Source organism: Eleutherodactylus coqui, unplaced genomic scaffold, assembly GCF_035609145.1.
Source record: "Eleutherodactylus coqui strain aEleCoq1 unplaced genomic scaffold, aEleCoq1.hap1 HAP1_SCAFFOLD_215, whole genome shotgun sequence".
NCBI classification, from domain to species: domain Eukaryota; kingdom Metazoa; phylum Chordata; class Amphibia; order Anura; family Eleutherodactylidae; genus Eleutherodactylus; species Eleutherodactylus coqui.
Window position 1 is genome coordinate 197537 of NW_027102004.1, and position 26868 is coordinate 224404.

At 46.7% G+C, this 26868-nt stretch overlaps 1 protein-coding gene across 1 annotated transcript; it reads left to right on the plus strand.

The window, feature by feature from the left end:
• The first annotated feature begins 309 nt into the window (after positions 1-309).
• LOC136594047 (squalene synthase-like) lies at positions 310-26868 on the plus strand. The gene is made up of 7 exons (XM_066588676.1): positions 310-404; positions 5245-5428; positions 11210-11338; positions 21104-21292; positions 21384-21560; positions 23706-23858; positions 26012-26868. Exons 1-7 carry the CDS (start codon positions 313-315, stop codon positions 26192-26194), a joined length of 1107 nt encoding a protein of 368 aa, XP_066444773.1. The 5' UTR covers positions 310-312; the 3' UTR covers positions 26195-26868.

Here is a 26868-nt window from a genome sequence, read left to right on the forward strand (position 1 = left end):
CCGATTTTATACTTTTTCATGGCAGTAGGGGTTGTGGGTCCGCAATTCCTGATCGAGTCAGTGACTCCAACCTCAGTGTTTGAATAATCCTTGAACGCTAGTCAGGACCACTCGTGCAGTGTTGGGATGTCAGGGCCCACAGGCACTATATATTGCCTCCGATGCCAGCTTGGGAAGTGTCCTTGGGCACTAGAGATGATAGGCCTCAGCTTAGGAGAAAGTTTCCACAAAGTATAAGCTGTAAGTGGCCGTCTCCCTGTTTAAGTGGAGGCTGCAAACCTCACTCTAGCACTCTTACCCCTACAGAACTCCATGAGCGATAGTCTGCAGACCTGCTACAAGTACCTGGATGAGACATGCAGAAGCTTCGCAGCCATAATCCAGGCCCTGGATGGGGAGCTCCGGTGGGTGAGACCTCCACTACTGTATAATACAGACTGATATGGCGAGGGGGAGGGTGAGGGAATTCCCACCCTTTTGCATTAAGGGCTCTAACCCACTGGCGATAAGAGGGGCTATCACAGTTATCCCTCTAGACCTGCTCCTCTCAGGCCTTGCCCCTGCTCTTAGGAAAGCCCACTAACCCCGTGCTCCATCTATCTAAATATGGGGATGTCAGGGAAATTCAATGTTCCGTCAATATGCTGTGACTCCAAATCAGAGGTGGTTATGGCGACCGCCATGAGAAAGCAATGGACACAGACATCATGACCGTGTCTAAAAGCAATCTCCCTTTATTACAAAACCTCTTTCTTTATATAGTATTTTAAAGGAGTGTGGTCTATTGTCAATATGTGCACATTTCAGCCAGTCATGTGCTTTTACATAGATAGCAGGTACTCATTAAGGCCTTGTCTTTACTGGACACTATTGCACACTGACCTTTGATCAGTGTAACAGAAGATAAGGAAGAATGTAAGTTTTATATATACGTTTGCTGAGTACTACTCTCCATTTCTTGTTCATGTTACAATGCAATCTTGCCGCGCAAACACATGAATGTACAAGCGTACATCAAAGATGTTCATAGGAGACAGGATGAATTATTTATTACACACACACACACACACACACACACACACACAGAGACACAGAGACACAGAGACACAGAGACACAGAGACACAGAGGCACAGAGGCACAGAGGCACAGAGGCACAGAGGCACAGAGGCACAGAGGCACAGACAGAGGCACAGACAGAGGCACAGACAGAGGCACAGACAGAGGCACAGACAGAGGCACAGACAGAGGCACAGACAGAGGCACAGACAGACGCACAGACAGACGCACAGACAGACGCACAGACAGACACACAGACAGACACACAGACAGACACACACCTACACCTCAAAGCCTTCACAGGGAGATATGTCAGAGATCCCTTGTAGCTCCGCGCTCCTCCTTTCTCTGTAGGATTCCTAGCCTGCTTCGTGATCTTCTCGTATTTATGGGGCCACTGCTGCTGCCGGCCCCATTTAAAACAATGGACAATAATGCAGATTTTTCTCAAAACTCCTTTAATCTGGTGCTGGAATATCTGATATTTGGGAATATTATAGGGTTAAATAGATAGTTTTTCAACTATTGCCATCCTGTAATGGGGCGCACCATTAGTAATCCTTTAATACGACATATTGGACAATCATAGAATGGTAGAGTTAGACGGGACCTCCAGGGTCATCAGGTCCAACACCCTGCTCAGTGCAGGGTTTACTAAATCATTGCAGATAGATATTTGTCCAGCCTTTGTTTCAACACTTCAATTGAAGGACAACTTCCCACCTCCTGTGGTAACCTGTTCCACTTATTGGTCACCCTCACTGTCAGTGTTTTCTAATATCTTATCTGTTTCCTCCCTTTCAGTTTCATCCCATTGCTTCCAGTCTTTCTTTGTGCAAATGAGAATAGGGCTGATCCCTCTGCACTGCGACAACCCTTTAGATATTTGTAGACAGCTTTTAAGTCTCCTCTCAGCCTTCTTCTTCTTTTTTTTTTCCAAGCTAAACCTTCCCAGATCCTTTAACTGTTCCTCATACTGGTAGGGCATTATTTGTAGACCGCTCACCAGCTTGGTAACTCTTCTCTGAAGAGAGACAGAACTTGCTCCAGTTGGTCAATGTCGTTTTTTTTTTTTAAAGTGGGGTGCCCAGAACTCTACACAGTATTCTAGATGAGGTCTGACCAAGGAAGAGTAGAGGGGGATAATTGCCTCACATGATCTAGACTCTATGCTTCTCTTAATGCATCCCAGAATTGTGCTTGCCTTTTTGCCTGCTGCATCACATTGTTGACTCATGTTCATTCTATGATCTATTGGTATACCCATGTCTTTTTCACATGTGCTGCTGCTTAGCCCAATATACCCCATTCTGTGGTTTTTCTTTTTGTTTTTGGTTTTTTTTCCCCAGATGTAGGACTTTGCATTTCTCCTTGTTAAATACCATTTTGTTAGTCGCCACCCACTGTTCAAGCTCTTCTAGATCTATTTGAATACTTTCTTCCCTAGTGTTGGCTATCCCTCCTAGCTTTGTGTCGTCGCAAATTTGATCAGTTTCCTATCAATTCCCTCCTCTAGATCATTTATAAAAATGTTGAACACTGGGCCTAGGACAGAGCCTTGTGGTACCCCACTTGATACATTCTTCCACTTGGATGTGCAGTTATTTATGACCACTCTTTCAGTCCGATCACTTAGCCAGTTGTGAATCCATCTAACAGTTGCCTTGTCCATCCCATATTCGGTCACTTTTTTCAATACGTATGATATGAGGTACTTTGTCGAATGCTTTAATAAGGTCAAAATAAACTATATCCACTGCATTTCACTGATCAACCCAGTCGGTGATTCTGTCATAGAAGGAAATTAGATTCGTCTGGCATGACTTGTTTGTTACAAACTAGAGATGAGCGAGCATACTCGCTAAGGCAAACTACTTGAGCGATTAGTACCTTATTCGAGTACCTGCCCACTCATCTCTAAAGATTCGGGTGCCGGCGAGGGAGCGGTGAGTTGCGAGAATGAGCATGGGGGGGGGGGGGGGGAGGTAGAGAGAGAGATTCTCACCCCCTGCCGGCACCCGACTCTTCAGTGACGAGCGGGCACTACTCGCTCGAGTAGTTTGCCTAAGTGATTATGCTCGCTCATCTCTGTTACAAACCCATGCTGGTTCTGGTTAATTACTCCATTTTTATCCAAGTACTTGCATACATGCTGTTTAATAACTCTTCAAAGATCTTTGCCAGTATAGAAGTCAGGCTTACAGGCCTGTAGTTTCCTGGATCCACCTTCTTCCTTTTTTTTTTTTTTTTTTTTTTTTGAAGATGGGGACAACATTTGCCCTTTTCTAATCTTCTGTTTTTCATGAATTTTCAAAGATTATTGTGAGTGGTTCAGCAATTACCTCTGCTGCTTCCTTTAGTATCCTAGGATGTAATTCATCTGGACCTGGAGACTTGAATTCTTTGTTTACAGATGGTCTGCATTCATTTATTCACTCAACAGCACAGGGAAGATCAGTTGATGTTCAATCTACTTTCTGAGAGAAAACAGATACAAAACATCATTTTTTATTTTTTTTTAACCAATTCAGCCTGAAGGTCTCTGGGCAGCAAATTCAAGTAAGGAGCCGCTACAACGCCAGAAGATGGTGCCAGACTCAGGCAGTGTCTGTGTTTTCTGCACTGAGAGCCTTCAGCGCTCCCTTGCTATTGAGAGCTCCAGGACCTGAGAACCCTGTACAGGCTGGTACCTTTGGTGTGATAAGTAGCTAGTGTGGCACCTCAGATCCACGCTTGTTTCCATCGGCAGCTTCAGTCTTGGTTCCTTTGTTCTCCTCCTATAAAAGTAGTACAGACGGCACATGAGCCATAGTGATGGACTACTAAAACATTATTTAAAGTTTTATTTGTAACTTGCAAAACTTTATATGCCTTCTGGCTGATATACCTGGCTTCATCCGACTTAATTTGGTACAGGTGTCTACCTGTTTTTCGTAAGGAAAACCTTATGAAGTCGAGGTTACTTCAGAGGAACCGAAGAATAAAAATATGTATACACATAGAGCAGCATTAGATTCTCCTCAGACTGCATATACCGATGTTTCTCTGCAGAATATGCCACCCCCTCCAACTCTCCTCACTTTCTACCCTTAAAGGCAACTCCCCTTCATATTTACCCTCAGACTGGAGGTTGCAGTTCCTTCTTAGTCTTAGGCCTGTTTCACACAGGTGATGTGAAAATTGCATTGATATTGCGTCGGTGGTATGTGCAATATTGCTGCATTTTCTCACGCAATATTGAGATTTGGTCTTGCTACAAAGTCGCACCACTTGCGAGGATTTTTGGGGAATAGGCTTGAAATTTATGCCATACCCCAAAAATTAACCCTTGATGCTTAAAAAAAAAAAATCACCACAGCTCAACCAATCACAGCCAGCGCTTTCTGGAGGCGGGGAATTTAAACCTCCAATCCAGGAAGCGCTGACAGAAGACATCAAGCAAGTGTCAGGTCCGCCGCATCTTCTCTGCAGGTTCCCTATCAGCATTTTCATGCGATGCAACAGAAAGGAAGGCTCCATAGGGAAACATGGGCTACAAGACATTGCAAGTCGCTGGCATATCTAGCAACGTTTTATTTTTTTTTTTTTGACTCTCAATGTCGCATGCTACAAAACCTCACTAATGTGAAGGAAGCCATAGGAACGCATGTTTTTCACTTGCATGCAAACTGTCACATCACGATAAAATTGTGCCGTTTTGTCTCCCGTGTGAAACAGACCTTAAAGGCATGCTCCATCTCTGCAGTCCATGGCCGCTTCTTCTTTACTTTATAGCCTCTTAGTGTATACACAGAGGTGAGGTAGCTTCTTCTCTCCGTATACCCCACAGAGGTGGTGCTCAATTGAGGGAATAGCTAGGCTGGCATCTGTGCCGTACATTGTGTAGCGGCCGTACCTCTTTACTTGAAGGGTTCTAAGCTACAGAAGGGTCATGTGACCGATGACCGCAGCATCACAGGCTGAGGAAGAGGCTGTAGACCTTGCCCAAGCATCGTGGGGCTGTCAAGCAGTAGTTTGACCGGGGTGCTGGGAGTTGGACAACCACCACTCTGATATTAATGATATCCTAAATGTAGGTAATCAATATTTGGCCCAGGAAACTCAACTTAAGTTAAATTACAGTATTGACTAGTCTTACTGGAGTCACCATAAAGGTGGCCATGAAGTTCTAATTACTTATATTGCAGAGATGCCGTGTGTATCTTCTGTCTGGTGATACGAGCTGTAGATACTGTGGAGGACGACATGACCATCAGTCTGGAGACCAAAATTCCCATGCTGCACAACTTCCACACGTACCTGTACCAGGCGGACTGGAGGTTCACAGAGAGCAAGGATAAGCATCACCAAGTCCTGGAGGACTTCCCAATGGTAAGGCAGACTAGGATGTGGGCTGCAGGGTCAGAGGCTTGTTGGCATGTAGAACTCTTGCTGATACTTGGAGGTGTTTGCAATCTTACAGCTGCATGTAGGGCTAGATAAGATAAGAAAAACCATGGCTGCTATCTTCCAAAATGGCGCCCCATCTGTCTACAGTTTTATTGGCATTGCAGAGCAACCCCATTCACTTCAGTGGAGCTGCAATACCAGACACAACCCTTAGACAGTTGTGGTGTTGTCTTAGGATGAAAGTGATCATGTTTCTCTAATCCTGGACAACTAAACGTGATACTAGCTGGTTTACATAATACATATATATGTGAACGCACATGCGGGATTAGTTAAATAATCACTTGAGGGGTGGGTGGATGGGGGACAATTCACTTGAGTGGCCCTATAAATATTGTAGAGCTACCTGGGAAAGGATGTAAAGAGGGCGAGAAACAGACAATGTATTCTAGTGTCATTGAAAAACTTTGACAGTGCTAAAACTATATTGCCAGATACCTACATTATACTACCATATCATACCTATATGATGATGGGTCATGGTGCCTAAATATACAGTATAGTGATTATATAATGGTGACCTACCATATTTATACAATGGGTAAATACTGAGCCTACTCAAAGCTATTAGACTAACTATATATAATGGTGCCATATACCGCTATACTTTGCCTACATTGTGGTGTCATACAGTGTCTACATAATACTACCGTACAGGGCTTGTAAAATGGTGCAGTACTGTGCCTGCCTAACATCACTATACACTACCTATATAGTGGGGTCATATACTGTTATTGCCTACATAGTGGTGCCATGACCTGGTATAACAGTCGTCTGCTGTAACCTTACAAACCCCCCATCTTATCTAAAATGACCACGACAACTTCTTTTTGGATTAATTTTGGCCACAGCAGCCAATTTTATTACAAACCTAACAAACATAAATATACTTTCAACCCGATTTTGAAACTATTTTGGGAGAGATCCTTGGAGCCCCAAGAGAAACTGTCGCCTCACCAACCAGGAAAAATGGGTGTAACTGCCTCCCATCTCCTACCGCCTGACTCGGGAGACTCTACTTCCTAAAACCACGCCTCCCGTCTCTAATCACCTGACTCGGGAGACTCACCACTTAGCCTCTAGTTGCCTACCTCCCGACCCCCGAGGCTATCTAGCCATACCCAGGCTAGCCACAGCAACCATCTTTGCAGGGCACCCCCTGTCAAAGCCAAGAGAGACAGACTCACCTACTACTTAATCAGAATTGGGGATAGGTAACTATCCTGCCCCCCCCCCCACTTTTATGCTGACTCCAAGGACCCCTCCCTAACCGCCACAGCCAGCACGGCTTGACCACCTCACGCCTGCGTCGCCCTCCACAGAACTAAAGCGTGCTCTATGCCCTCCTGTATCACCTCCAACGCAATCTCATTTAGGTGGACTCCATCTGGTCCCCAGAGATTACCCCAAGCGTGTATAACAAGGATGTGCGGCACCCTGTCTAAACTCACCACTCGCTCAAATTCATGCATTACTTTACACCATAACATCCCCCTTATTCTCATCCATCGCAACACTGCCTCACACCTTGGGAACCTCAACTGTCTCCCATCCCGCCTAACACTAGCTCTATCCACCCCCCCCAGTAAACATGAGTGCCCCATAATCCACACTAACACCGATTGTAGATCTGCAATAAAAGAGAAACTGTGAACACCTCCACTAACAATTTAACACCCTTGCTAAAGTAGCTGAGGTCGCACATATCATTTGTACCGCCCGACTGCCATTTCCCTATCTTCCTAACCGACTCACCGAACATCCCTTGCACCGCCACTTCTGTAGCAGCCCCAAACCTAAAAGAATGCGTACCAAACCGTGAACAATGCAAGCCCAACTCTTTCAGTGCCTTCTTAAGGACCACTGAAATCTGGATAAAAACTGCCCATTCGCATGCTGGAGCAGAGGCCCTGTTCTCACAATCGTTACCCTTTTTTATAATTTTCTCATGTCAGCAAAGGGCACATTACTGCCCCTTGTACCCCACCCAACCTATTTGTCCCCGACCTGCCTGATCAGTTTTTGATCCGCAGATCAACAACTCCAGCTCCACCCCAACCTTTTTAACATCCTCCACCTGTAACTCTCCCCCAACTCCTCTACTGGGCGAAACCAACTCCCCCACCCACAAAGCCCCAAAGAAAGCTAGTGAAAAAGCCAACTCAAATAACAACTTCTCAAATACCTCTCAACAAATCTGCTCTAACACCAAACCCATTTTTTCCAAATGACCAAATGATATTGGTCTACATGAATCAATCCTCCCCTTCCTAAAACCTTTTAACGCTTGCTTCACTAAAAAATTTTTGGTTATATCTCCTAACCCTCTTAATTTGCAGGCAAATGCCACCCCTGCCATGAAACAGTTAACCTGCGCTACTGAAGTCTGCTCCTGCTCTAGCTTTCCCAACCAGCTCAACAGCTCCCCCGCTTTATCCTCTTCTGACTCGCCTATTCCACAATTACCCAACCAATCCTTCCACTCCTGCGATGCTGCAACATAAGCAGCCCTAGTTCCCTGAGCCAGTGACCTATTAATAGGGTGCCCCACTGCTCGCTTACCGCACTCCAAAGCCCAGACGGGCACGTTACCCCCTTGTTCCGCCTCTGGGGGCCAATGTCCTGAACCACTCCCACTGAAACCGAGAGCATCCGCAATTGAGTTTTCGACCCCTGGAACGTGCACCGCCACCAACCATATATTTAACGACAATCCCTCCAATACCAAGTACCGTAACAGGTTCACCACTGGGGGGGGAAGATGCCGTAAAGGAATTAATGACCTGCACCACCATATTGTCGCAATGGAACCTCACCTTCTTGTTTTGAAAACGAGTGCCCCATAGTGCAATAGCCACTACTATTGGAAAAAGTTCCAGTAGCATCAGATTTTTAGTTAACCCCTCTGTCTTCTAACTCTCAGGCCACTCCCCAGCACACCATTTCCCTTGGCAATAGGTGCCAAAACCTCTGCTTCCAGCCGCATCTGTAAAAAGCTCCCAGTCTATGTTCTCACTCACCTCTGCTATGATAACCAACCTCCAATTGTACTTTTTCAGAAATTCCAACCATACCACCAAGTCTCCCTTATGACCTTCTCTAACTCGTATAAAATGATGCGGGGCCTGAATCCCCGCTGTAGCTGACGTCATTCATTGACAAAAACTCACCCCATAGGCATTATCCTGCAAGCAAAGTTTAACTTGCCCAATAATGACTGGAGCCCCGCAGCATTTTATTTTATTTTTTTTTGCAAACCACGGGCTTTCTCCACCTCATTTTTGTTAAATCCTGCAACTTATCTTCTGGTAACTGACACCATTGCCTTAGTGTCAATGGTGATTCCCAAAAACTGTAAACAAGTCGTGGGTCCCTCAGTTTTATCGGGAACCAATGGCATCCCAAAACAATGAACAACCAACTGCAACGTTCCCAGCAAAGTCGCACATATTGGCAACTCCCTAGGTCCAACATGCAAAAAATCGTCAAGGTAATGAATGACCGACTGCACATTTGCAGTGTCCCTCACTACCCATGTGCTGAAGGCTTCGAGATAGAACATCCCATAGGCAGGCAGCTGTAAGCAAAATACTTCCGACCCCAAAAAACAACCCAATAACCGTATGCTATCTGGAGCCACTGGCAATAGGCAAAATGCTGATTCAATATCAGTGGGGATACCACAAATTCCAGCAAAAGGAGGCTCCTGAAAAGGAGCTGCCATGCAACCCAAAATAACTTCCTTAACCTGCTTTTCCGATACCACCTTCGGACTCCGTAGAGCCGAAAGCAAGTTTTTTTGTTTTTTTTATATTTTTTTTATTTTATTTTTTTTGTTGAAAACAGAACTCTATGCGGAATGTGAAAACCGTCCTGTAAATCCTCCAATAATAACTTGGCCTTTTCCTGATCATGGTACATATTTAGGAATGGCACCATCTCTGCCAGTCTCACTGGTGTCGTCCTTTTTTCCAACGCCCCCTGGAGCTTTTCCTTTTCCTCTACTTAAAGCATTTAGATGCTCCATGCGACCCTGCACTACAATGGGAGCAGATATGTTTGAATCTGCAGCCTGCCTCAAACTTGCATTGGCCCTTGTTGAATTGCCAACACAAACCAATTCTATTGCTCGCTGACTGGCCACTCTGGCTTCCTCCTACAGAGGTAGAGGCCGGGCCAGATGGCCCAGCTCCCCCATGAAAGGACTGCCCGACCTGCACTGGCGCCATGACCTTTAACCATAAGCCTATGTCCTTCTGAAGGCCTTATCGCTTTCCGTTGCCTGAACTGCTCGTCATATTGCAGCCAGGTTTGCCCTCCATACACCCAATACACCTCGCCTATCGAGTCCAAATAACAAAAAAGCCGGAACAGTTTTTTTTGGTGCTCTTTCCCCAATTATGCTCGGCAGAATGGCAAATGCTTGCAACCAGTTTGCAAACGTCTGAGAAATCAGACACCATCTACACTTTCCTCCTTTTTCTTTCTTGTACTCCGTTCTCTTTCCTTTATCTAAACTGAACTTCTCCAGTGGTAGGAGGGGGAATATCTCCACATATTCATCCCTCCATATTTTTTCCCCTAACCTCCTTCTTCAAGTGGGCCCCCAAGGGCCCTCAAAGCAAACATAAACTTCACCTTTTGCCCTGTCACTTAATCGAAACCCATCCCCGTCCCCATCCTTTTCCGTTTGAACTGCTACCGTTACTCCTGTTGTCTACTTCCCACGAGCCAAGCTTCCGCCCAGAGTACTAACCCTGCTGGATGAAGCTGGCAGCAACCTGGTTCAAGCCAATAACGGTGATGCGCCTGGTCCCACACCCGCTACCCCCATTGCCTGTTCTACTCCAGTCCCCCCAGCTGAGCTTCCTAGCACTGAGCTCTCTCGACCGGATGACGCACTCAACATCAGGCAAAAATTCTAACATGCAACCTAGCAGTGCCCTCACGTCGCTACCCCCCCCCCCCCCCTGTATAGGTGCTTTGGGCCCACCAGCCGCCGGTCAGTCTTCTCCTGTGCTCGTGCCCGACGTGGCCTCTGCTCTCTCACCGGACCAACCGCCATCAGTTCTCCTTCCAGCACCTCTCTGGAAGTCTCTCCAGCCATCCGATGCCTTTCCCCTCAGCCACCTCTCGGATCCTTTTCATCAATGCCTCCATCTTCTCCAGGTCGGTACTCCTCTTTGCGCTCTTCCTTGTTTTCTGTGTTTCTTTTTTTTTTTTCCTCCCTCTAGTCTTCTTTCCTCATTTACCGCCTTCCTAGCGCTCTTCTCCCGTGAGCTTTTTTTCTTCTCCTGTCTTCCCTCAGTTCTTCACTCTTCTCTGTTCAGCTCCGGGTGCTTCTTCCTCCGCTGCTGAACTGGCTCCTCCCCTTGTTTTCGCTCACTTTTTCCTTAGAATCCTCCCTTCCCTCCCCCCTCATTTTCTAAGCATGCCTTTCAGATTTTTAAACCCTATGCCTCCCTGTTAACCCCGTCATGTCTGCCTTCCCTTAAAGCCCTGCGGGCTTCCGTTCAGGCATTTCCTACTAGGCTTATAATACTGCCATACATTGCCTAAATAATGCTACCATACTGTGCCTTTGTCACTGTGTAACCCCTGTAGTATGATTTGTCGGACAGCTTCTACCTGAACTGCATTACCCAGAAGTCCATTTTTCTCTACAACATACAGACTGTAATCTGAGCTAATTATCCCTTCTAGATATCACAGGAGTTCAGGAAGCTGCCAGCGGTGTGCCAAGAAGTGACTGCTGACATCTGCCACAAGGTGGGAGCGGGCATGGCAGAGTTCTTGGGGAAGCCGGTGGAATCTCTCCTGGACTGGGATCAGGTAGGAGAAGCTTGTTGTAAGGTGTCAGTACATTCAAAATGAAGCAACTTTCCAAGAGGCCACTAATTACAAATCCCCTATTTCCCCAGTCGTCTCCACAACAGCACCACCTGAGAGACTCCTGGTTGGACAGGAACACACCGAGAGGTTAAAAAGCACCCCCCCCTCTCCCACCTTCCTCAATGTCTTCCTGATCCCCGAGAGGTGCTGGTGGAGACGCCAGCATGAGGATACTTACAGTGGATCGGAGGGCAGTGGGTCTGCCTGTCCTCCCTTCCTGTTGAGCGGCTCCTGGGACGCCACATGGGGTGGTTCCCCCAGGCCAGGTTCCTCCCGTGGCGGCCCATGGGGGGTACAAAGTGGAGGCCTCAGCGCTTCTCCTCTGCCGTGTATAGGGCCGTCCGCGGCGCTCCAGGAGTCCCTTTTACACACGACGGAGGTGGTGGGGTGCCGCATCGTGTGTCCAACGCGATGTCATAGCGTAGACGTCAACGGATGCGAGGAGGGGATGGGGCTTGGCGCGGAGGCACCAAATTTGAAAATTTAAAAGGAACCTGAGAGAAGACAGAACTCAGACACAAGCCATTGCTACTAGGCTGGCTTATACTGCTCCAAGGTGTCTTCAGCCACAGCGGGGGGGGGGGGGGGGCGTAAGTAGCCAGTGCGGCAAAAATCCAATGTGTGATGTTTGGAATATTGCATCCTTATTCGCAAAAAAACTGTCTGCCAGGGGGATAAAAATATATTGCGCTTAGAATATATATTTCCCCAGTCGACTCCACGACAGCACCAATTGAGATTGCCTCCTCCTGATAGGACAGGAACATACTGAGAGGTTAAAAGCTTCCCCACTTTCCTCAGTGTCTTCCTGTCTTGCCAGGAGGCAGGATCTGAAAGGGCTGGTGGAGGAGCCAGCCGAAGCCTACTCACGGGCGGATTGGAGGGCAGTGGGTCAGCCTGTCCTCCCTTCCCAGCCATACGACTCCTGGGACGCCACATGGGGTGGTAGCCCCCGGGCCAGGTTCCACCCGCGGCGGCCCATGGGGGGGGTACAAAGCGGGAGCCTCGTTCCCCCTCCTCCTTGTATAGTCAGAGCGCGGCGCTCCAGGAAGCCCTTTGATAGCAGGGCGTCACGTGTCCAGCGCGATGATGTCATTGCGCCCACATCAGGAGGCGCATGGAGGGGGTGGGGCTTAGTGCAGGAGCGCAAAAATTCAAAATAAGGAACCTGAGAAGCCAGAAGGTGGACCAGCACTACAGGTTGCAAGGTGTCTGCAGCACCGGTATAGTGAGTGCTCCAGCACCAGAGACAGCTGAAACTTCAGCCACAGCGGCAGTAAGTAGCCAGTGCAGCAAAAACACAAATGCAAAATCCAATGTGTTGTGTATCGAAAATTGCATATTTACCCGCACAAATGCTTTATTTGTCAGGGGGATAAAGACATTTCCCGGACTTAGACAAGATCCTTGAGAAGAACTTCTTCCGGGCCCCAGTGCAACAGCCCGAGACCTACCGAGGCAAGGGCAAGACAGGCCGCTGGAGTTACCCCAAGGGGGGCAGAGGAAGGAACATCCTCTTTAACCCCCACCAGGGGGAGCCAAAGCAGAGACCCTGACGCCATCCCCGTAGGGGCAAGGCTGGGGAGCTTTGCGGATCAATGGGCCGGGATCTGCGAAGGCACATGGATCCCAAAGATCCTACAGCAGGGATACCGGATAGAACTGGTGTCCCTCCCCAGAAGGAAATACGTCACCACAGGAAGCTCAGGGCAACAGTTACACCTACTAAGACAAAGCGTTCGGGAGCTACAATAACTAAATGCAATATCCCCCGTACCGTGAAACGTGGAAACCCGGGGCCATTATTCCAGGCTCTTCCTAGTAAGAAAACCCTTCGGGGAAACAGCGGATGATAGTGAACCTGAAGCCTCTGAATGCCTTCGTCAAATACAGGAAATTCAAAATGGAGTCCATCTCCTCAACAATAAAGTTGATTCCCAGAGGGGCCTACATGGCATCCATCAATCTAAAAGACGCTTATTTCCACGAGGAGTCCCAGAAATGCCTAAGGCTCGCAGTGGATATGGGCAAAGGAATAAAGCACCATCAGTTCAGATGCCTGCCTTTCGGGATCTCCTCAGCACCCAGAATTTTCACCCAAATTATGGCAGAGGTAGCCGCCTACCTGAGGAAGAAATCGGTCCTAATACCCTAACTGGATGATATTTTGATAATAGCAGAGTCCAGAGAACTCCTAACGAAACACCTGGAGATGTTGCTAGAACTTCTCCAGTCCCTAGGATGGATCGTAAACTGGGAAAAATCCATCTTAGACCCCAGCAAGGAGAAAACGTTTCTGGGTATAACACTCAACACAGAATCTCAATGCTCCTGCCTGCCCGAGGAAAAAATTCAAAAAATCCAACGGCTGGTCAAAACCTTCCTACGGAGACTATCATGCACAATTCGGGAAGCCATGTCTCTCCTGGGAAGCCTGACGTCATGCATTCCAGGAGTAGCATGGGCCCAGGCTCACACCAGAGCTCTGAAAACTTCAGTCCTGTCCACGTGGGACAAAAAACAGTCCTCTCTAGGGGCAAAAATATACATCCCAAACACAGTAAAAACATCCCTGCATTGGTGAACATCTCCCCCAGCGACCCTGCGGAGAGGGGTCCACTGGATACAGAACCCAGCCACGCACATCACAATGGATGCAAGCGCCTGGGGATGGGGAGCGCATGTGGGGGACCAGTTCCTTCAGGGCCCATGGCCACAAAGGATAAGAGACCAATCCTCGAACTACAGGCCGTATGGCGGGTCCTACAGCAGTTAGGAAACTCGCTACAGAACCAGCATATAAGGATGCTGTCGGACAATACCATCACGGTCACCCATATTCGGCACCAAGGGGGCACATGGTCTCCCGCCCTGCAAAACATCATGCAGAAAATTTTCCGCTGGGCCGAGGGCCGGATCCTTTCGATCACGGCAACACACTTGAAGGGGACACTAAACCAAAAAGCGGATTTTCTCAGCAGGAGGCAAATAGACCCAGGAGAATGGTCTCTCTCCGAGGAAGCATTCAGAATCCTGACCAACCGGTGGGGGACCCCACAATTTGACCTATTCGCAACCAGGGAGAACTCCAAAGTAAGCAACTTCTCCCTCCGGCCAGGAGATCATCCTACAGCAATAGACGCCCTAGGCCAGGACTGGTGAGGGGCTGACATACGCCTTTTCCCCCGATACCGCTGATTCCCAGAGTCTTACAACATTTCAGAACCCAGGTATGCACACTAATCCTGGTGACCCCCCCCCCCCCCCCTTCTGGCCCAAGAGAAGTTGGTTCGATCTTCTGACAACGTTGAGCGTCCAGGACCCAGTCATCTTTCCTACCTGGACAGATCTGCTATCACGGGTCACTGAACCACCCGGGCATAGACAGACTCCACTTAACTGCATGGCTCTCGAGGAATCCTCACTGAGGGAAGGGGTTCTCAAAGTGGTCGAAACGTTAATGTCCAGCTGGAAAAAGACGACCCACCTTATATACCAGAAGGTTTGGAGAAGGTTTTCCTCATGGAGACAAGGAAGGGATTCCCGGGATTCCATCCCAGATATACCTTTGATCTTAGAGTTCTTGCAGGGGGGTCTAGAGATGGGCCTCTCCAAGTACCCTGAGGGTCCAGGTCACAGCCCTTTAGCGCTATATGTGACGCGGAGAACAGATGGGTCAGCCGGTTCCTGACAGCAGCAGCTAGACTACGACCCAGGCCCATAAACATTTGTCCAGACTGGAACCTTAATTGGGCTCTAAGGGCCATGACAGCAGAACCATTCAAGCCGATCAAAGCATTACCGATAAAAATGCTTACGATCAAGACTATTTTCCTAGTAGCCATCACCTCCACAAGGCGGGTTAGCGAATTGTAGGCCCTGTCCATTCGCCACCCGTTCCTGAAAATCTCGGACACCAAATTAGTATTTAAAACGGACCCTGCCTTCATGCCAAAAGTAGTATTACATTTTCATAGGTCCCAAGACATAATTCCCTCATTTTTTAGTAAGCCTAAAAACAAGGAAGAAAAAGCCCTAAGCTGCCTGGACGTTAGGAGAGCAGTCCTAGGCTACATGGATGCGACAAGCCACTGGAGACGGGATGACAACCTGTTCGTCCAGTTCAGTGGCCCAAACAAAGGGAGCAAAGCAGCAAAAAGCTCCATAGCCAGGTGGATCCGCCTGGCCATCATAGAGTCCTATAAGGCCCTCGGGAAGGAAATCCTCTTAGCTCTTAAAGCCCATTCTACAAGGGCAGTAGCATCCTCATGGGCCGAACATAGCTCGGCTTCGGTCGAGCAGATATGCAAAGCCGCAGTCTGGAAGAAGCCCCACACATTCATTAAACACTATAGGGTAAAAGTGCAGCAGGACAAGGACATGGCCTTCGGCCGCAAAGTCCTCTCGGCGGCAATCCCACCCTAGAAAGACTTTAGTTGGTACATCTCAATTGGGGTTGTCGTGGAGACGACTGGGGAAAAAATAGATTATACCTACCCGATCGGGTTTCCAGGAGTCTCGACGACGGCACCTGTATCTCCCCCTCCCCCTTCCCTTAGAAGATAGAAAAGAAATTATAGAATGTAATTTCCCCCCCAAAAAACCCCAGTTGGGTAAAGATTTAAGTTAAGCTCTTACCCTAGCAATTCGTTAGAATCCACTGAGGAAAGGGGGGGAGCTTTTTAACCTTTCAGTGCCTCCTCCTGATAGGACAGGAACATAATCTCAATTGGTGCTGTCGTGGAGACTCCTGGAAACCCGATTATCGGGTAGGTATAATCTATTTTTTCTTTGCTGGGGAAGGACTTAACTTTATTTTTAAATTCACGCAGTGTAGGAGGAGCCTCTGCCAACCAATGTTGCGCTATCGTCTTTTTCACAAGGTATAGTAACCTAGCTACTTCAGGTTTTTCATGCTCATCCAGTACCAAGTTGCGTATATAGCCCAGAATACACATGAATGGCATGAAATCTATAGCTATTCCAAACACTGTTAATCAAATCACATACCTCCATCCAATATCGATGTAATTTCGGCCAACGCCACATCATGTGAATTAAGTCCGCCGTATGGGTCTTGCAGCGCATGCACAAGGGTGAGCTCCTTACTCCAATACTATGCAGAAAGGCCAGCGTGCGGTACACCCTGTGCACCAAGTATAGCTGTGAGACTGAGACTCACTCGGGGATAATCTGGGTGTCATCTGTAGGATTTCCTCCCAATGTAACTCAATAGGCCCAATGTCTGCTTCCCATTTTGCTTTAGTCGAGATCAGGTTGCACGCATTCACCACATCTTGGACGTGGGAATATATCTGAGATTTTCCCCGCCGTGGTATTTGCTGTGCCTATTACCGTATATACCGGTGTATAAGGCGACGGGGCGTATAAGACGACCCCCCAACTGTCACCTTATACGCCGGTATACAGTGGAGAAAAAAAAATAAATTCATTACTCACCTCCCACGGCGTTCTGTCGCGCTCCGGCAGGATGTCGCTCGCTCCGGCAGGCTGTCGCTCGCTCCTCGTCCCCGGCGCAGCATAGCTTTCTGAATGCGGGGCTTGAAATCCCCGCTTCCAGAAAGCTAATACACACGCCGGCAGCCATGACATCATTGAATGGCTGTGATTGGCTAAAGCACACGTGGCTTCAGCCAATCACACTATTCAATGACATCATTGAATGGGTGTGATTGCTAACACGTGCGCCTTCAGCCAATCACAGCCATTCAATGATGTCATTGAATAGTGTGATTGGCTGAAGCCACGTGTGCTTTAGCCAATCACAGCCATTCAATGCTGTCATGGCTGCCGGCGTGTGTATTAGCTTTCTGGAAGCGGGGATTTCAAGCCCCGCATTCAGAAAGCTATGCTGCGCCGGGGACGAGGAGCGAGCGACAGCCTGCTGGAGCGAGCGACATCCTGCCGGAGCGCGACAGAACGCCGTGGGAGGTGAGTAATAAATTTTTATTTTTTTTACACTTTTTTTTTTTTTTTTTTGTATTACCGGCGCATAAGACGACCCCCGACTGCAGAGCAGATTTTTCGGGGTTCAAAAGTCGTCTTATACGCCGGTATATACGGTATATCTGCCACTATATAGTGATACTGTCCCTTCCGCCGTGTTCATTTCTGCTCGGAGGGCATGTCTATAAAATTCACAGTTCGGTATGTCAAATTCTTGTGTCAGTTGTTCAAAGGTTTTTATTCCCCCTTCCCCCCCCCCCCCCCCCCTCTCCTAATATCTGGGACACTCTCGTAATACCTTTTTTGTCCTCCCATTCCTGAAAACCCCGTAATTTGTAGATTTGCGGTAAACATGGGCTATGCAATATTGGATTACATTCCCATCATACTCCTGGCCTTTCACCATATTTTATCCATGAGTAGCATTGTGGAGAGGATCTGGCCATTTCTCTTAAAGCCATGTCTCTCTAGGACATCGACTAGGTGTGACCCGGCAAAGCGTCCCTTCAGCATCCTAAAACTTGAGTCACGATCATATGACCGGGAACCACATACATCGGTCCCTGGTGACCTCTCCATGGACTCGACTATCTTTCTGCGCATGTACACCACATCGCCGCATGCGCAAAAGCCTGTGTGAGGTCACGATCAATGTGGGACATCACGGGCGACTGGGGTGAATATTTTCAGTTGCCCCTATGGATCTGATCCATGGGGGCAGCTGAAACTTAATTTTTTTTTGTTTAGCTTTTCACTTTTCCGGCCCGGGACTGCTCACCGCGGTCCCTGGTGACATCTTCTGCCTCTTGGCTACCTTCAGGAGCCAGGAGATTTCAAATTTGCCAGGGCTCCCTGCCTTCTGCACATGACGTCATACATCTGGTGTGCATGTGCAGAGAGTCGTCTGGTCCCGGAGGACCAGTTCACCGCTGGACATCAGGGAGGACCGGGGTTAGTAATCTCAGCTGCCCTGATGGATCCAATCCATCAGGGCAGCTAAATCTTTAACTTTTCAAAATTTGCTTTATTGCATTCCATTCAATAGCACCAATCACAGTCCAGGGAGGGTGGGGGGGCTCCTCGCAGCCTGGAATGACGGCTTTATGTTGTCGGCTACCTCAGGTACCAACAGCATGGAGCTGTCACGTCCATAGCCTGCAGGGCTTTAATTCTAAGAGTAAGTATGTTTTTATGTCCTCGGATTAAAGCCCAGTTAGCTAGGAAGTAAAAACACTAAAGGGTTAAGCTATGCAAGATCTGAGGTTGGGAGGGTTATATTCAGAATTTCAGATTTTTGAATGCCTGTAGGATGGCAGGTAGGGTCTTATGTGGGTTTGTAATAAAAAATAAATAAATTTATATATAATATATTACACAGGTCATCGGCAAACAAGGGTATCTTGTACTTTGTGTGAGATGCCCTGTAAGCCCAAATTTCTGAATTCCCCCTACTAGCCCTAGTGAGGGATTTCATGACCAGGACATGCAGGGTCGGGGATAATGGGCAGCCTTGTCGTGTTCCATTCTTAATATTAATCAGCTGGGAGAGTCTCCCATTTACTCGCACCTGAGCCATGTGGTTATTGTATAGTGCTAAGATCCAGTTCCATGTCTTGTCACTCAAGCTTATCTGCAACAGAGTAGCCTCCATAAATGTCCAATGTGTCTTCTCTCAGCATCAACCAAGAGAAGACATAGTGAACTCTTAGTTGCTCATGCTCTGCCTAGTAGGGATAGTGTCCTGATCGTGTGCCTCTAGCCTCTCGTCCAAGGACAAACCCTACCTGGTCCCTGTGTATAAGTTTCATACAGTTGTAATCGAGTGACTATAGTTTTCTCGAAAAATTGTGTCTACATTTAATAAGGAAATTGGTCGGTAATCCCTGCACGACAACAAGGGGTCCCTTCCAGGTTTCGGGATAACTGTGATTGCCTGTAGTGCTTGGCTTGGAAATGGGCAGCTTAAAGGCCTCACAGAGAATCTGGCCTATGAGGTCCCCACAAATCCTATAGAACCTGTGAGTGAAGCCGTCAGGGCCTAGGCTTTTGCTTATTTTTAACCTCTTTATTTTGTCCAGTATCTCCTGATCCTGAAAATCATGTTCAAGCACTTCTGCATCTTTTCTGGGGATAGGCTCTGGAACATGCTTAAGAAGATGTGCATCTACGGTGTTTGGGGCATTGGTGGAGGCATGGGTTGTGGGGGCACTAATATTGTATAATTCATCATAGTATTTCCTGAAACACTCGAGTCATTGTTGGTGTATAACTTCCCGCCATCTGAGTTCATTGCAAAAACATATGACTGGTTCTCGCGTGGGTTCAGGCCTCTTGCTAACCACCTGCTGCATTTATTTCCATATTTGTAGAACCCTCCGTTAATTCTGTCTCTTATACGAGGCATACCTCGTACATAGGTATGCCTGATCTAAGATTGCTAAAATCTGTTGATGGAGGGATGAGATCTTAATAGTCAGGTGAGGGAAAGTATTGGATTTGTTGGCCTGCTCTAGCTTGTCTAACTGATTAAAAAAAAAAGCTAAATCTGGTAGACTGATGGAATTATTTGAAGTCTTGCCCTGTGTGAGATAAATGTGCCCCATGCAATGCATTTAAAAGCCTCCCACTTGATAGGCGGTGGTGTCATGTCTGACTGGTGTGTTTCTACATTTCCTTTGTGCGCATGCGCTCTATGGAGTATTGGATGCCGTAGTTGTGCGATACCTGTAACATCTGCTTGTCATGGAGGATTAAAGTGCTTCTGAGGACGTATATTTGCACCAAAGGCCTTTTCTTTTATTTTTGGGTCTAACTTGGATCATCCGTTCATGGTCCTGAGGGCTCTACATATTTTACCGCCTCACTGTAAACAGTATTGGGTTTGTGTGGCTGTTTTTCATTTGCACCCAGTCTGATTCTGTCATAAAGGGGAATTAGATTTGTCTGGCATGACTTGCATACATGCAGTTTAATAATTTGCTCAAAGAGCTTTCCTGGTATAGAAGTCAGGCTCACAGGCCTGTAGTTACCCAAGTTCCCCTTCATCCCTCCCTTCAAGATGGGTACAATATTTGCCCTTCTCCAATATTCTGAGACTCCTCTGTTCTCCAGGAGTTTTCCAAGATTAGTGAGTGGTTCAGCAATGACCTCTGCCGCTTCCTTCAGTAGCCTAGGATGTAATTCATCTGGTGTAACTGTTTACCGGCGCTGGCTAGGAGCCATGGGTGTAGTAGTCATGCAGGACTGGAGTTGTTAGGATGACCAATAAACTACAGCTCCCCCTCACACAGCCCCATGGACAGAAATAGGTGTCAGAAGGCATATAAAAGTTTTAGCACCATATTCTATTTGCAGTAAACCTAAATAAAAAATTGTTATAAGCATAATCACCTGCAAAATAAAGAAACCCTGTTCTTTTAACTGCACCATACATGCTGTAAAAGCAAAACCTAAATCACAACTATAATTTCTTTTTCCTCTTTTACACCACTTGTTTGACATTTTCCAATACATTATTTGGTACATTAAATAGCACCATTGAAAATTACAAGACATCTCACAAAAAACAAGCCCTCATACGGCTATGTCGACATAAAAACAAAAAAACGACGCCTCTTGAAAGGCAGGAAGGGGGGGGGGGAGAAACAATGTCAGGTCTTTATGGGGTTTAGCGAATGCTAATGGCACGTTGACTTACAGTGATTAATAACACTGATATCTGATCCTTCTGCCTTCCAGTACTGTCACTATGCGACTGCATTAGCAATGATCGGTCTATCTCGGCTGTTCTCTTCTGCACAACTGGAAGACATCCCTGTTAAGGACACAAGACTCTTAAACTCAGTAGGACTCTTCCTGCAGAAAACCAACATCATCCGAGATTACCTGGAGGACCAGCTGGAAGGACGAGAGTTCTGGCCTAGAGAGGTGAGTATGGACTGATGTCCCGTGACGTCTACGGGTGATTAGTGATCACCTCTCAGTAAACCCAACATTGTCCTCATTTTGCTGCCATCAGGTATGGAGCAAATACAGCAAAAAATTGTCGGACTTGGCCAAGCCGGAGAACATTGTGCCGGCGGTGCAGTGCTTGAATGAACTGGTGACTAATGTGCTTCAACACATTCCTGATGTCCTGCTCTACCTGTCCCAGCTGAGAAACCAGAGTGAATTTAATTTCTTTGCTGTCCTACAGGTAAGTGTAGAAAATTACAACGCAATTAGGGCAGTGTCTTGATACTAATATACAAGATGCAATGTAGCAGAACTCCAGATAAGTCCTTTCTCTATTTAGGAGTTACATGGAGGGAACCCACCAGCTGGCACCTGGAGTCCTTTTTTTTTTTTTTTTTAATAATTTTTAAGTTTTGTGGAAACAAAATTGTCCCCCTGGTCCCCCTCCATAAATATGTCTTATGTTAATGCACTGTGCAAAGCTTTCTTGTCATTTCCAATGTGTTGCTGCATGTGTCCCTCCAGGATGGAGCATGGTAAGTGCTGCCGTGACAAGCCAGCACTGTATCGTCCTAGCTCCCAAACATGTGTCAGGGGTCTCCCTATGAGACGCTGCACAGATAGGTCATAAGGGTAGTCCACCTTACTCTGGAGATCCACAATTGCCACATCTCATCCCCACAAGTACACCGCCCCTTCAGCACATCCCCAGATCACAGAACCACCCTCCACTACCCTATTGAAGAAGAAAAAAACCCGTTTCGGCGCGGGACAACCCCTTTAACTGCAACTGCAGTATCTCAAATATGTGCAAACATACTGTACAGATTTTTGATGAAATATGTATTTCCATCTATTTACTTTATTCAGGAAGCACATTGTAAAAACTTATTTAACAAATTTAACATTTTGAGGAACTTTTTTTTTTTTTTAATCTCTACACCAAAGCTGAGATTACAAAGGCTCATAGGTATCGGAATGATATATACCCCCACAAATGACCCCATTTTAAAAACTCATGACACCCCTTAATATATTCATTGAGGGGTGTCTTGAGTATTTTATCCCACAGTCTATTTTCATGAGTCAATACAACTTAGAGGAGGAAAAATACAATGTCGTTTTTTTTTTTTTTTTTTTTTGTAAATGTTATTTTAAAGGCACCATTTTTTGGTTCTATAGTGCACATGAAAATGAGGATTTGCACCCCAAAATGGATACCCCTGTTTGTCTTGTGTTTAGAGAGATACCCGTTGTGGCCCTAATCTAATGTCTGTATGCATAACGGGGGCCAAACCGAAAGAAGCAGCCGGTGGCTTTCAGAACAGAGATTTTGCTTGAAGGTGCTTCAGGCCCAATTGCCCACTTGTAGAGCCCTTGAGCAGCCGACACGATGGAGACCCCCCCCCCCAAATAACCCCATTTTGAAAACTAGACTCCTTAACAAATTCATATAGGGGTGAACTGTATATTGACCCCACAGTTTTTGAATGAATCTAAGCAAAACAGAAGGAGAGAAATTACAATTTTCATTTTTTGGCAATTGTGTCATTTTAAAAACTGTTTAGTAAAGCACACAAATGAATGATGACTTTCACCCCAAAATGGATCCCCCTGTTTGTCCTGTGTTCAGAAACCCACCCATTGTAGCCCCAATCTACTTACTGGACACATGGCTAGGCCTGTAATGGACGGAATGGCTATTGGATTTCCAGGCACAACTGAACAAATTCCAGGCCTCACTGCTTGCTTGTGTAGAAAAAAAGGACTCCCTGCGCATATGCCGTCACTTTGCCGGAGGGCGCATGAGCAGAAACCGGGGTAGGTCCATAGAGGGTTCAAATCCCTCCTCTCACTGATCGCATCAGAGAGGAGTGATTGAAATTCAACTTTTTTGTCACTTTTACATGATTGCCATTGTCCACTGGATAAGAACTGCGATGGTAGGTGATAGTTTTTTTTTTTTTTTTTGTGTGGGTTGTCCTTATCCATTGGATAACAGCAATCTATCATGGGACCAGGGACCGAGTGAGATTTCCAGGCTCTCTGCTATGTTTGGTTTGACATGCGCAGCGGCCAGGGTAAAGTCTGTGAATAAATCCGGGGGCCTTGGGTACGTAATTTCATCTCCCCTCATGGATATGATCCGTGAGGTGACATGAAACTTTTTTACACTACTGCCGTCATCCATTGGCTGCTTGCACCGCTGCCTCCACCTTCGACCGTTCCCTGCACTATACAGTACAATTTACACTCATCACTGTCGTCCATAAAACTCTCTACAGTTTTGCACCTCCCTATACCTCCACCCCATGTCTACCTCCCTATCCATGCTATCCCTTCTGCTAATGACCTTACACTAAGTGTTGCCTCCTTGTGCCTTCAGCTCATGGCTGTCGCCACATTGGCTGCCTGCTACAACAATCCGCAGGTATTTAAGGGACGGGTGAAGATCCGCAAAGGACAAGTGGTGACGCTGATGATGGACACCACGAACATACAGGCGGTCAGAGCCATCATGTACCAGTATGTGAATGAGGTAAGTGGTGTGTATTCAGCTTCTCTACCTCACCATGTATGAGGAGCCACACATAAGGGGCATTCACAATAAAGATTGATATCTGATTAGTGGGAATCAATGACCAATCAGCTGAATGAAGCAGCTGTGGCGCTCCAAGTACTGTGTTCCCTTCATTGTTTATCTGGGCACAGCGCCCCATATACAGATGTGGCTGTGCAAGGTACTTCTACTCTGTCTGATACAGGGGACTGAGTTGTAGTACCTGGCACGGCCACATTAGTATGAGAGGGTATCTGAAAAATGCAGGAATTAATTTATAAAAATCTATTTGAACAGATGTATTGCTTCAAAGGGAGAGTACTTTGAAAAGAGACTGTTACTAAATGTCTAAATGTACAAATGTTTTGTTTTGTTTTTTTTATCAGCAAAATGTTTTTTTTCCTTTTTGAGGCCTCTTTAATCCAAGGAAATAAAGTTAAAAAAAAGTCACACTAAGCAGCATCAGATGAATACAGGTGGTAACTAGAGATGAGCGATCGTACTCGGTAAGGACAGATATTCGAGCAAGCATCGTCCTTACCAAGTACCTGCCTGCTCGCCCACGAAGATTTTGGCGCAGGTGGGGAGCGGCGTGGGAGAGCGGGAGGGAGATTTCTCCGCGCTTTTTCTCCGCGCCTCGCGCGAGCAGGCAGGTACTCAGTAAGGACGATACTCGCTCGAGTATCTGTCCTTACCAGGTATGCTCACTCATCTCTAGTGGTAGCCAAAGACCAACAGGACAGCGTGGGCTGCTGCTATGAATTGGGCATGAACGTTTATTAGAACACTGTCTGATCATCGGCCACATAGAGCTGAACCTGATAAGCCAACAAATGAGGAAAAGCTTGTTTGTTGGATGATTGCATATTTTTGGAGCCAAAAATAGTTTTTTTTGTTAGTACATGTGAACGGGAGATTGACTGATCATACTCTGGTTGGGTAGAATCAGATCTAAGGCTTCGTGCCCACAGCTGTCTGTTGGTGGCGCTGCCAACCATTTTCTTCCGCATGGAGGAGAGCTACTAGTATATTGACAAACGAATACAATAAGCATTGCTCATATTTATTTGATATTAAACAAGGTTTAAACTGGTTTTCCCCTAAAAACAATGAACTGGCTTCTTGGCAAAAAACAAAACTAAATTAATGACCCATATTGGTTGATGTACTAGTGATATATAAGACCTGCTGGTCCATTGCTGCTTTACACTGATTGTCCATGTTAATAGAGCCCCCGGCCCTTTTTGACGGTTCAAGTTTCCCTGTATGCAAATTAGAGCCATGAGCCTGGAGTGCAGCATAAAATCATATTACAAGTTTTCTGTTAAAGCTTGCTGCTGGGATCTGTTCTACATCGTTTCCCAGCAGCTCACCATCACAAGTGCGATTGCTTGATTGTGCCGGCTTGTGAGACAATCCCCAAGGTCTGTGCTCATCTCTATCTCTATCATCCTGAGGTTAGAGTAGAGGCCGTAAGACAATGGGAACCCTTGAAGTGGGCTTGTGGCTTAAGTGACATGGCCAATCCACGAACTAATTCCTCGTACTTTGAATTGCTATAAATCTGTTAAATCGTGTAGGAAAACATCACCTGGTCAGAAGAATCCAGATTTGTGTTGCACCGTGATGATGGGATGTCCGAATTTGGCACAAATGGCACAAATCAATGACCCCTTCCTGTCTAGTGTTGTGGAGGTGGAGTAATGGTGGGGGGGAATGGTTTCTTGGCACACCCTGGATCCTCTGTTGTGGCATCTATCCACAAGTATCAAATTTCTGTGGTCCTAAAAGCCAAAGGAAACCTAATGTTCTACTTGATGGGGATCTCTAATAGTGATGCTTTAGTGTATGCTCCAGGTGAAGTACTGGATCCTCTGGTTTTGGCCTGAACACTACAGTTAATGTTCAAATCTTGAAGAATTTAAACAGACTGAAAATAAAACAATTATATTCAAGCCTCCTGTTTAAATGTAAAATGTACAAGCAATGTTCAGGTTATAGTGTAAGGCCTGAGCGGAGGCCGACAGTTATGTGATTAAACTACATAGAAGCAGTTTATTGTCTACCCTTGGGTTAAAGGGAAGCTTAAAAACGTAATCTTCTATACCTGTCTGTCTTTGTTTTTCGCCCAGATCAATCAGAAGATCCCCGTGTCGGACCCCTCCGCTGGACGTACACGGAACATTGTCTCCACCATCCAGAAGTTGTGTCTGTCCGATGGCCCCCTGGTGTCCCGCAACAGATTTTCACTCCTTTATCTGCCATGTGCTGTGCTGTTGGCCGTCCTCAGCTGGCAGTACCTGAGCAGTTTATAGGCCTTGGAGTAGGTGCACACGTGCCAGTGACCTGCGACAACCTACGATACCATCATCCATCAATATTGTAGTAGTTATATTAGTGGGAATGGATATTTTGGTTTACTTGATCTCAGGGAAGGGAAAGAACCCATATGTATTTTCACATTTTGGCTGTCTAGGCTTTATTCTACAGGGCCGGGAAAATGTTGGCCCTGTAGAATAAAAGTTGCGGGGGTCGGGGAGTGTGACAGCTGCCTGCTATCGGCTACACGAGGTAGTAGACAGCGTGGAACGGTCACCGGGGGGCCATGGGATCACTGCAGTTTATCAAATAACAGCAATAACCTGAAAGTAAAAAGACTTTCAAAGGTTGAAAGTTTCATCTCTCCTCATGGATCGGATCTGTGAGGGAAGATGAAACTATTTAAGGCTTCCACGATGTCCCTTGACAATCTCTTCCTGTATGGACCCGACCCTGGCATGTGCAAAAGCCTGGGAGGGCCCAGGAAATTTAAAATATGTTTGCTTCCAAGAGCCTAAAGCTGTCACCGGGTTGAGCGGTTTCCGGTCACGTGATCGTTGTTAGATGGTGGATAATGGCAATTACGTAAAAGTAAAAAAAAACTTCTGACCGGAGGCCTCCTGATTTGTGATCATCCATGATGGCCCTTCCCCAGCTTCTGTGTACTTGC

Excerpts from the sequence above, each read along its gene's own strand:
- LOC136594047 (XM_066588676.1), top strand. The coding sequence starts at position 313 with ATGAGCGATAGTCTGCAGACCTGCTACAAGTACCTGGATGAGACATGC. Across the intron at positions 5,429-11,209 it reads TCCTGGAGGACTTCCCAATG|ATATCACAGGAGTTCAGGAA; the intron begins GTAAGGCAGACT and ends TATCCCTTCTAG. Across the intron at positions 23,859-26,011 it reads TGTACCAGTATGTGAATGAG|ATCAATCAGAAGATCCCCGT; the intron begins GTAAGTGGTGTG and ends TTTTTCGCCCAG.